The sequence below is a fragment of the Falco peregrinus genome, chromosome 6, assembly GCF_023634155.1.
Source record: "Falco peregrinus isolate bFalPer1 chromosome 6, bFalPer1.pri, whole genome shotgun sequence".
In the NCBI taxonomy this organism is placed as follows: Eukaryota; Metazoa; Chordata; class Aves; order Falconiformes; family Falconidae; genus Falco; species Falco peregrinus.
This window is the reverse complement of record NC_073726.1, coordinates 13,870,047-13,882,372: the sequence shown is the minus strand read 5'-3', so window position 1 is coordinate 13,882,372 and position 12,326 is coordinate 13,870,047. Positions and strand designations below refer to the sequence as shown.

General features: G+C 37.8%; 1 protein-coding gene across 4 annotated transcripts in view; it reads right to left on the bottom strand.

Annotated features, from left to right (window-relative positions):
• Positions 1-12,326, bottom strand: part of TFEC (transcription factor EC) — a 141,112-nt gene that overhangs the window by 25,803 nt on the left and 102,983 nt on the right. For all 4 annotated transcript variants that reach the window (XM_013303308.3, XM_013303310.3, XM_055808531.1 and 1 more), the window contains one exon: positions 11,365-11,460. In XM_013303308.3, coding sequence (XP_013158762.1) covers positions 11,365-11,460 — 96 coding nt within the window. The remainder of the gene's footprint in view (positions 1-11,364; positions 11,461-12,326) is intronic.

Sequence of the window (12,326 nt, the reverse complement as noted above, 5' to 3'; positions counted from 1 at the left end):
CAGCTAGACTTTCCTTAAATTAAAAATTCTGCTGAATGCAGTAATGCCAGTGTGGACTAGAGGCATTTCCTGGATATTGGGTTCCTTTAACATATCATCACATAATCCATTTCATAAACCAATAATGTTCTGTCCAAAATCAATTAAGTTTCACATCTCCAATAGTTTAATTTGGAATATGTTCCAAAAATTGAATAATCAAAAATCACTGCTGAAAAGCTTTCATTCTATTTCTATTCTTAGACAAATTTTATCTTGGTTTTGTATCCCTTTAACTTATTTAGTTCATTGTTTTAACTTTCCCATGGGATTATTGTGACTGACCATAGCTCCTTAAGGCTTTGGTCTGCTAAGTTGAACAGGCCATGCTTCTTTAGCCGGACTTTTCATACTATGATATGTCCGAACAGGGCTCTCACTGCCTTTCCTACTTTGAGTTAGTTTTCCTGAAGGGTAGAAACCTTAATTTGTCTGCAGCATCCTAAAAGTTTTGCACCCAGTGAATTCCACAGTGGATATTTCCTTGTGACTCTTGGAAATCTCTCTTGTGATGGATCCTAAGATCATATTTATCTCATTTTTGCAGTCCTATCATTTTGATGGCTTACAGTCATCCTCTGAGCAACTAATGTAACCAGATCTTTCTCTGTCATCTCCAGTTAATGAGCTCTCAGCTTACTGCAGACATTCCTGTTATTAGTATTTAAATGAATGACCTTGCACTCAGTACTATTACATTCCTTCCATTTATACTGTTCTGTCACCACAGTCCTATAATTCTTCCTCTATGATATCCTCATCCTCCTTTGTATTGGCAATACTTTCTACTTTTGCTACCTCAGTAAATTTCATCAGCATAAATGTATTTTTTGTACCAAGGTCACTAATGAAAATATTACATAAACTGAGGCTGAGGACTGATTCTTGGAACACTTCATTAATATCTTCTCTTTTAACAAAATCTTCATCCCATCTTTAGCTTGACCCTTAACCTGAAAAAAATCCTGTTCAGTTGCTTTCTGTATAATCTGTATTGCATTTTACTAATATGCATTCATAAAAGAAGACTATAATAAAATAAACCCTGGATAACCTAGCTAGAAAGACTAGTTCCACTAGCAAACAGCTCTCCATGCATCGAAAAGGGTGTCGCTAATCATGGAAGTGATGGAGGGTATGTACATTTTTAACGAGCAGACACCTTACATGTTCTAGTTGCCTAAAATACCTAGGATAGCACGAGCTTTTCACCAAAGGCATCTGGACTGTCCTGACAGGTCAAAACAATTCACCAGCTATCCTGCTGTCCCTGGAGGGACCTGGGAACAAGCAGCAGGATGGATTGTCCTGTTAGTGGAGGCTTATTTCCAGCTACCATTTCTCCTGGGGTCTTATTTCCTCACAGTCACATTCACAAGCCCAAGTGTGTGATCAGAAGGGTCAAGATGCCCCCAGGAAATACGAAGGTCAGGACTAGATTGCCTCTGCCAGAGGTCCTCATTCTGCCCAGGTCAGAAGAGGCCATGAAAAAGAGGGCAAGTTGGAAGCAAGCTGCAGGAAAAACTTCCTTTGCTGCCCTCTTTTCCAGGGTTAACCTCTGCAGACATGCAACTCACTGAAGGTGCCTACATGCCTATATATCTCCTGCAGTAACAGAAATATGGCATACATCCAGGGTAGCTGTGAGTACAGACAGTTCTGAGGATCATTGGCCCTGTTACACATGGTCAGATCGCCCGCACTGCACCTGCAGACTTGGCAAACTCAGGTAACAGGGAAGGTAACACACATCACTTGCCACACGAAGAAACCATGTAGCTGCCTAACCTGAAAGGTGGAGTACTGTATGTGCACAAGAAAATTTCTTTTGCTGCCTGCTAAGAGCTAGTACTTGCTCTGACTGTATCTAGGCTGAAGTGTTCACATGTGAAATATTAGTACAATACTTTATCCTTTCCCACCCTAAATATAACCCACTTAAATCATGTTCTCATGAACCTAATTGATAGCATCACTTCAAAGAACAGTTTTGTAAAATGAGGCTACTTCTTCTTAGCCACAAAAAATATATTAGCACCCATCCATTTCAAAGTGGTTCTTGCTTATTCATTTTAATTAAAAAATCAAAGCAGTGATTTTACAGAATTTTTGTACTACTATCCATTTTTGCACCCCAAATGTAGAAATCTAAATTTTGAACTGCATCCACAGTCCATTTTACAGTAAAAGTTTGTTCAGTATTTGTGTTGAGACATAAAAACTACATACTTAATTCCTTCTGCTTTCTTTCTTGTTTATTCATGACAGTTAAAAAAACCCTTTTTTGCATCTTTGAAGTTCACAGATTAACTTCAAAATGTGCACTTAATTTGGCCAAATATGAAATAATCAATAAATGTATAGTAACCCAGTCATTGCAAATGCATTTTCTAAATAGCAATATCTGGTATACCAGGTGTTTCCAATTTTTGCCAAGCAGAAAATGGGTATTTCTTGTGTGTTTTAGTAAATTGTGACATTTCGTCTAATTCAAAGGTACTGGAGACAGGATGCATAATCTCATGGGTCAATACAAGTCCTGTACTCAGAAGACTGGTGTTCAACCTCTGCCTTTTCTTTTTCTTAAAGAAAGTTGAACAACATAAGCTGTGATACATTTTTTCTTACTAAGGATGTGTTTACACTGTCAACTGTGCAAAAAGGTTGTACTATATTGATTTTAGAGTCTAGAACAAGAAGATGCCATTCACAGCTAAATGGTTTAGGTCCTTTCATATATGCAATACAAAATTCTTATATTTGAAAATAGATGGATTTTAGCAATAACTAATACCCAAATGTTCCAGTTCCTCTTTTTATTATCTGAAGAGAACAGCAGAAAAGCTAATGCTTCCCTTTCAGACTTGTTTTCCTTTGAACAAATTGTACTCCTTCTATATTTATCTTTAACATGGTTCATAATTACACACTCCTCAACCAGGGACTTAATGTTCAGATATATTATATTACATATTATATATTATGTATGAAAACCGGTTCATTTTTTATCTTCAAATAATGATCATCATGCTAGTTCATTATTCATCAGAGAAAAATGAACTCTGTTCATATTCCCAGTTACAGTACATTCCTGCCCTGATCATACACATAGAAGTCCATTGTCTAGATAAATGTCTGATCAAATATGACCGAGCAAAGGAATTTTCTGGAGAATCAGACTTTTGCAGGAGAGTTCTGTTCTTTCAGTTATCATCTCTTATGCCGGTTTTATCTGTTCTTGGCTTTTCTGGTTAAAAAACAAACATAACAGACACAGACCAAAAGTGAAGTGATGTTGTGATACTGTCATCATCCAACCTGCAGCTGGAACTCATACATTACAGGAGTACTGCCCAACTAACCTCCGGGCTCTGAAACCCAGACTGCAATTAAATGACAGCTCTATTAGCTGTTTTACTAAGATTATTTCACAAGTAACACCAGCTAATGAACTAATGCCTGTTTCCATCTGATTTCTATTTCTCTGGCTACCATACGTAAATGAATGTACCAAATCATTCAAAGTCTTCCTCTAAAAGCAATGCACAAATGTCAGCACAAAACCACAAGAAAAGTGAAAAACTGAGGCCAAGGGACAAGTGAAAACCAGATATTATTTTTGCAGGATTAGAATATGGGGCATTTTCTCTTAAATACAGATTCTAAGATCTCTATTATGAGTATTTATATCAGATATATATATTCTATGCTCTATATTATGTCCTCTTACATTCCACATATCACCTAAGTATCTGAATACATTACAGTAAGGGATTTACTGATTTCTGTGATCTAGTGTGTTCAGATGGATTAACATGCACCATGTAGAGTTTCGCTTTGGTTGGAATTCCTTTCTGTAGCAGTTGATTCCAGATAGGTTCACAAGTGTTTATTTCTAGTATAAAAATAAGTGTACTACTAAGTAACTACTTCATAAACTACTGTACACATATAGTAAAGGTCATAGAAGGCCATGGCTGATGGAGAAGGAGGTGCTAGGAGAAGCAGTTGCATCTTTCAGGAGGTTATTTCTCAAAATGACCTTCAAGAAATCGTTGTTTTCCACAAGTTAGCTTTATCTTGCAGTCAGGAACTCGACTGTGCCTGGAGAACAAAGTGGCCACTGTTGTTGCACCTGAGCTCACAAGTCTCTTATTCAAGCTATGTAAATGCCATTGACAGTAATTCATAAAATTTAGCCCCAGAAGCAATCATAACTTATAAGCTACAGACCTCAGGGAGCTTAATGTAGCCTTCTTTATTACCCATCATCTACCAAGGACTTCAGGTCTTGCATTGCTGGATGCATACAACACTACAAGACACGCAGCAGGGTGTGTGAATCAAGGCTTTGGGATAAGACAGAATCTGCCTGGTAGCCCGAAATAGCAGGAATTTGCTTGCAGATCCTGCTGCACAGGAGCTTAAAATTAGTGAGGAGTGCATATTAGAAGAGTTAAAAACTTGTTTTATCTATCCTTTTCTCTTACCTCTGTTCAATGTTACGCTCTGTAATGTGTGTTACGCTCTGAGATGAAGACTTTTGTATGAAGTACTTACATACAAACAACTGTTGATTTTAAAATAACACTTCCATTTATGTCTATTTCCAGAAGAGGAAAAAAAAGGAACTTTTCCTCCATTTTATAGTTATGAAAAAATTTACTCCAATTGCTTGAAGCTTGAGTCTTCTGGCCCCCTTCAGCCAGAGAGGACTACTCCCAAAATAAAAGAGAATTATTAGACATTGTGCTGTTAAGAGTGTTAGACAGAGCTGAGCTATGTAGACATTTTGCACAGCTTTGGAGTGCTGCAGCTATGCAGAAGTGGACCACACTTCTCCTGACCCAAGTATTGTATGCTTTATGCTACGAAAACTTTTTCTACAGCATGTGGCAAATTGCTAATACTCATACTCGATCTATCTGGAGTACTTAGAGCCGACGAGAGAGCTGTACACTGCCCATTTCATCCTCAAACTACTATATTGTGTGAAACACTGGAAACAAACCTTCCTCTGGCATCTGTATGACATTCAAAACAGCGGTGGCAATGATAGCAAAAGACACCTCCAGCTGCAAAAAACAGGCCTGAGGAGTTCTCAACTTATGCATGTCATTGTTAGCTGTCTGCAACTGAAAGACACAATTTCCTATCTAGCACCTTTATACTATTGAAGAAAGACAAAGAAAATATTTGCTCACCAGTCTTATTTTTGAGGAGCCTATTATTTCCCCAATAGCTGCAGACCGTTCCTTCTCCTTCATTTTTCTTTTTTATTAAACTTGCAAATGATACGAGGGAGTGCTAGACAGAAGTTTATATACTTAGGTGAACTTTGATTCTTCCCTGGACTTTAAGACTAATCTAGTGTAGAATGTGATTGACAAAGCATTTTCATTGATGTTATGCAGCCTTTTCAAGTTACCCAACCTAAGCAAATGAGGTTGTTAATGTTTACTCTGGCCCTTTCTTTAAAATGATTTTGAACTTTAGCAGATTTTACAAACTTACAAAGGTTGCCAAATGACATCAGTATTCGCTAAATGAAAAATACTCATGATTATGCAGCAGGGGGCTGCCTAGATAAGCAATACTATGTGCACCTCTAACACAAACCTGGTTTTACTTCATGATTGAATAATCACAGCCATTATTGAATAAAATACTTTGGAGGGTACCTACCTGAATTTCTTTCTTCTGTATGATTTCTGGGATGGGACAGACAGCAGTTTTCGCAATCCATCCAGATAGTAACCATCAGTATTTGACAAATAATTAATACAAATACAAATTATTAATGCCATGATGAGAAACTGTGACCTCAAAGACCTTGTAATAGCAGTGAGATTTCACAGACAGAGTGCACTGTGCTTTTATCAAGTGTCTCCATAAAATCAAATGCATAGTTAACAGATTTAATCAGAACTTTATACCATCTGTAGTTAACAGAATCATAAAAATTAAAGAAGGAAAACATCTATCCTGTCCTGTCCTGATCTAACCTCTACTCCATGCCTATCCAACACAAGATTTTTTTCAAATGCCAAAGGAGCTCAACAAATACAAGTGAGCTACAGGGCAACTGAGGATTTTCTCTGTAAGCTGTTTTCCTGCAAGAGTGACAGAAGTGGAGTAATTCCAACTGACTTGCCTCCAAAGTGGACTGGAAGCAGATCATAGCTCCCAATCTTAGTGAAATAGGGAGCTGAGCATATGAAATGGAGACACAGAAGCCACACAGGATCCTTCCCGAGGTGACCTATTGCAAGGCAACACCTTCACCCAGCACTGTGGTCCCCATCTGCCACTGTTCCCCATGCCTGGTTGACCCCCCAGCTCAGCCTTGCCATCTAACAGCTAGCAAACCCCCTGCCTTTCAGCATGCCCAGGTGATTCTGTTCTCTTCTCTGTTAGTGATTTAATTCTTTCTTTTTTCAGCATATAAATACCATATACACCAAGTCAGATCCAAAGGAGGACTGAAGAAATTTGGTTAGCTGGACAAATAGACAAAGTTCCCAACAACAGATTCATTGCTTGTGGCAGCTCTACATCTCTGAGCTGATGTGGACTTCAAAGTACCAATGGCACCATAATGATTTCAGTATGCACTTAGAGCTGGAGCTGCTGGAAGAATTAATGCTGCTTTAAATCTTTAAGTATTTCTTTCCTTTAAAGGAAGGAGCCATTTCGGGAACTGTTTTGGAGATTTTTTAAAAAAATAACTTGTTTAAACCGGTATTTGCTCCAGCCTTATCTAGGACTACCATGGCTACTCTATTCCCTGAGTAAGAATAACTCTTCAGATCACACTTACAGTGCATTTATCTATCCATAATAGTAAAATCTATGCTTTCTATTGGTTAGAAGTCATTGTTTTCAGGAAATGTTCCTGCTTTCAAACTCATTCAAGGGATAATTAAAGAAAACATTTCTTAAATATTACAAATTAATCAACATATAAACATATTTTTTTCTTGGCTCTATTTAGTACTGGACGTGGTAAAAACTCAGTGAAAAGGTTTTCCAGGGAGAAGCTTTCCATCTTCTCCCAAGCAATCCAAAAGGAACTGCTCCGCTTTGTTTAGTCATTCAATACCTGCTACTCCAGCAACAGTGAGCCTGACTGATTCAACATATCACTGGTCGGGCCACTGCTGGCAACTTTTTGAAGGCCAGTTTTATGTTAGTGCTCTGCCCCGAGCACTACTCTGCACTACTCCTTCACTCTCAACACCAGCCATCTAATTGCTACAGATTCTCTCCCCCCAGGCTTCTTCAAGAATACTTCTGAAAGCTCTTTTCTTGTGCATCGGAACAAATAATAACTGAAGGTCCTTGGAAATCTTCATAAAATTAAATTATTTTCTGGCTGATCCCACCCAGAATGGTGTAAAATAAGCCCATGCCATTGCAGAACATTAATATCCTCTCATTTTATTCTCATTCCAAACCAGTAAATTTTCTAACGCTTTTGATGCAAGTTTTAGTGGGCTGCGTGTCAAGTAGAGGACATTATCCCAGTAGCTGTACAGTGATTATCTGGGTTACAGCAGTTATTTCTGAATGAAAGTACTGGTAAAATGCCAAATGTTTTCATAGAGATCACTGTTGTGCTTGCTAAATTACTGGGTTGTCTGGTGAGTCCTAGGGCTGTATACATGCATTTAGCAAAACAAAACAACATTTAGTAACAAGTAGAGGTTCACTAGGTCACATGCTGTCAAATCACACCCTGAAAAGCACAGAAATCATATTTTCCCTTGCTCTCTTTACTGGAACTAATGCTTTCCACATCTGCCTTAATACAGCACGTTTCTTAAACTTCCCTTTTTCAGATATTAATAAAGACCACAGTTTTATAGAAATGACCCTAAATTTTTAGTGATGATGTCATATATGCTTTACATTAACAGACCTGCACATCTACATTTCCTGGTTTGAACATTTGAAAGTTAATAAACTTAAAATTTATTTTTTACATAACATACATAGCGTTTTACAAAACGCTACAGAACATTGGATAGATTGTGAGGATTTTCAATAAGAAAGTCTTGTAAAAATGGAAAATGTTTGTTTTTCAAATGTCTGTCACCATATCTGACATACATAACATTAGTTCACTTCTAAAACTCACTCTTACATTCTTTGTTTCATTTTTTTAAAGATTCCTATAAGGTCAGGAAGAAACCTGTTGTTCCTAATATGATACTTAAAGAATAAATACTATCCTTACAATATAGATAAATATGTTGCTGTCTGTTAGTAAAGAGTTTCATAAAACTAAATTATCATGACAAGGAAAAATGAGTTTAAATTGGTGTCATGTTCAAGGGTATTACATCTTACCTCCTCCGTGGTGAACAAACAGTTGTTATCAAACGATAGTTCATAAGAATAGCTATGATTTGATTTCAGTTATTTTTTCTGGACAAAGATGGAACTGGGTTTACAAATACTTTCAGAACAATCAAGACCTCTTGCACATAGGGTGGACCTAGTCTTATACTTTAACTGAACTTCTAAAACATTACTATAAAAAGTAGGTTGCTACCATTAAGGTACTGTTAAGAGCAATAGAAACGCAGCCAGAGAAGTCCCTACTCTGAGAAATTCTTAAGTTGCCACCCAAAACCAGAGAGTTTCATGAAACTATGAATTTGGGTCCAAACACAACAAAAGCCAGACAATCCACTCTTCAGAAACTGTAATTATTTTAATGAGAGATGGAGGAATGTTCTTGTTTTCATTTCTCTGACTCTACTAATACATGACTGTAATCCATTAATTCAGGGTCAGCCAATAAGCCTCTAAGCAGTTATTCATGAGTGGTCTCACAAAATTCAATGTCTTCATTTAATGTGCCATTAAAATGGTACATGGGTGTATCTAACCAAAGCAAACACTAATTCACTGCAGCACACAACAGGTAGCACTGCAAAGTCCCTAATCTCAGCCAGTGTTGAGAAAAAAGAAAAACAAAAGAAAATGGCTTCATGAATTTGGCTTGTTCAAGAAAAGATTTTGCCAAAAAAACCCACCTGAGCCTTATATGACATTGTGAAAACTTAGAATGTCAGATTTTTTCTGAATTTTAGAGAGATTACTGTGCACGGTTTGGGCAAATTCAAAACAATGCCAAGGAGGTGCAAATCTAAGATGAAATTCTGTCTAAAAAAAACTTAAGCATGGCACTGGAGAAGTGTAAAGAGGAAGCAAACAAGCAATCAGCCAGGTACATGAGCAACTCAGTCTCACTTGTGATCTCACTTACTCTGTGTTGATGGCAGGCACTATAGCCAAGCACCTTGGGCAGAAGCACATGAGAGGTAATATAAGTCTTTAAGTACAGCACAAACCTCTTCTCAGGAGAATTAGATGTTCTTGCACTCCCATTCAAGTCTCCTAGTCCAACACTCTTGTACTATATACATTTTAACTCAGATAAAGAAAATGCCATTACATTTAATGTGAAATGAAAAAAATATTGTCTCAAATACTTATTAGAAAAACTTGCCTATCTATCATTCTCCATTGCATAGCTTATGACCAAAATTTTTGCAGGCAGATTTAGGATGTTACCTGAAAGATGCCATAAAAGCATAAGTCATAAGCTAAATGCCTGAAATCACCTCCATATGCCTGTTAATTTCATGTATTTTTTGAGTACACATTAGCAAAAGAGAAAACAGAAGAGGCAGAGACACCGCTTGATTGCTTCCACACTGATGCAGCTCGCATGCCCTGTTCAAAGCAGGCTGTATTTTGCCATAGTATTGCAGAGAGATTTGGAAATACAGGCTGTTCCCTGGTTTACCTAGCAGCCTGGTGATTTCCTCAGCACAAACAAAAATCTAAGTACGATTGCTTGGCCCACAGGCATTGCAGGAGTCTTCAGATCTTTGCAAGTAAGATACCAGTTAGACCTAAAAGTTATTGCATATTTCCATGCTCATCAGGGGTTGGGTATTCAATACATTTTAGAGAGAGATGTCCTTCATGGCTGAAGATAAAGGCTAATGAGGCTGGAATTAGCATAGATTAACATCACCCAGTTTTAAAAGGTGTTGAGGGAGTATGATTCTAATCCAAAACCCTGAATTCGTGCCTCTCATCACCATCCCACAGTACCACACCTGAAAGGATCCTCCCCTGCCTCAGGTTAATTTGAGCCAAAATTTTAATTCACTCCCCAGGGAGCATCTCTTTGCTGTATTCTGTACTGAGATACAGTCTAACTGTATTAGTTCTGTAGCTGGCATGCAAATGCCAGGTATTCATGGAACTATCATTTGCCATTGATACTGGAGTGGGCAACACAGAGGCACAGAGATCTTATCTCATAAGGTAATTTTGTAGCCAGTGATGTTCTGTGGTCAGAAAAAGTTGCTCCTCCAGTGGGTGATTAAGAGCAAGCACCTGACTTTGTATTATGAAATGAACTTTATAGACTGTCAAAACCTGTGAAAGTCCTTCTGCCCTCACCAGAGTGCAGTTTCCCTTTATCAGTACTCATTTTAAGGTCCTGAGGGCAAAACCCTGTGGAAAACAATTCCCAAGATAAATTAGGGTTGAGAGGACAAAGAACATCCCTTCTACAAAGTATGTTGCTTTACAGTTATTGATAGGTGTTATTTTCACAAATAACAATGCACTATGTGGTGTTGTGTCCAGAAAAGGTCCGTCCTTCCTCTGCAAATGTATAATGTAAGTGGAAATGTAAGTAGCCTTACTTAATCCCCTGTCATTTCTTTACAAAAAGTCATTACAGAATTTTAATGGTTTGCTACGTTTGTTCTTATAAAGCATTCCATATGAAAAGTTACATTTCGCTCATTTGTCCTTGAAATTAATTATTCAGCTAAGTGCAACTTGGCTTTATAAAAGCCAAGAAATAGAACCCATCCTTGATTTAGCATTTACTGAAGAAACTACTGTACTATAGAAACTGTTACATGGGGAAAGTTTTACTTTTTTTAGATGAGGTAGAAGGATCTTTAAACAAGACTTTAAAAAGCCATCTAGTGTCCAGAGACTCCTCTCATCCATAGTCCTGCCCAGGAATTAGTAATTCTAATGTGCTACGCACCACACCTGGTGCTGGACTAGAACCCCAAATGCTGTTCAGACCACTTCAAACAGCTGCGTCCTACTACGCTGGGATCCTTTCCTGTAATATTTCTTGACAAAAGGACAAGCAACTGAAGAGAAAGGAGAACAGTTCATTGATAGTACTGCTTTAGCCTCTGAATTCTGGCATGTGCTTGAATCACTCAATGAAATTGTTATAAACAGGAGGACAAAATTCAACAAAATACTTACAGTTCTTTGCATTAGTAGAGGAGTTTCAGAACAACCTATCCCTTCATCATTAAAACTTGATTCCATATTGATTATGTCTTCAATCACCTCTTCCATCTGATAAAATAATATTTTAAGACCAATCATTACAAGTAATAATGGAAACAATGTTATTCTGAAAATACAGAGGAATTAACCTTGTGTGTTTATTACAGGGATAAAACTGAATTTCAGAAGTTTATATCTTAAAAATCAAATAACTCAAGCGCCTTTACACAATATTCACATCTTTCACTTCTTGTGAAAACAGTTTTTGTGGTTTAGCAAGTTTCTTCTTCCCTCCCAGACACCAGCTCATTCCCCTTTTTTAACCCGTTACTGCAACACCAAGATGAGGTGACAGGAGTGCATTACTAAGTTGTAACTGTGATCTGTCACCTTCATCAAATGCGTTATATCCGTGGCGTACTGTTGCGTTTGTGCAGGAAGGCTGAAAGGAACCGGTGGTTCCGCAAGAGTGTGAGTCACTCGAGATTTGGTGTTACTGCTCTCAAGTTTCAGCCGGCAGAGGTTTGCATTGTGTTTGGCATACACTGGTTACATCTCCAGGCAGCCTTCTGGTCCCCCTTTTGTCCTCATCTGAATCAAAACCTACTGAAACAGATGGAACAGCTAATTAATGACTAGGGATGAAGCAGTGAATACTTTTTAGATATCCAGATGTATATAGGTTTGGATAAGGTACAGCATGAGTTTTCAGTGATAATTTTGGTCTGATTCCATTCACAAAATAACTTTAGGAAAGATCCCATGATGAACCTGTCACCCTTAACTCTAGTCTGCAGGAACAGCTGATTCATGCTCTGAGGCTTTTCAAGCCACTCTTGAGAGCTGTCTGAAGAGCAGTAGCTGAAGGAAATTTAGAAGGTCCTATGCAATCAAAGAAAGGATCACACAGGCCAGGGACCTTTCAATGCAGACTT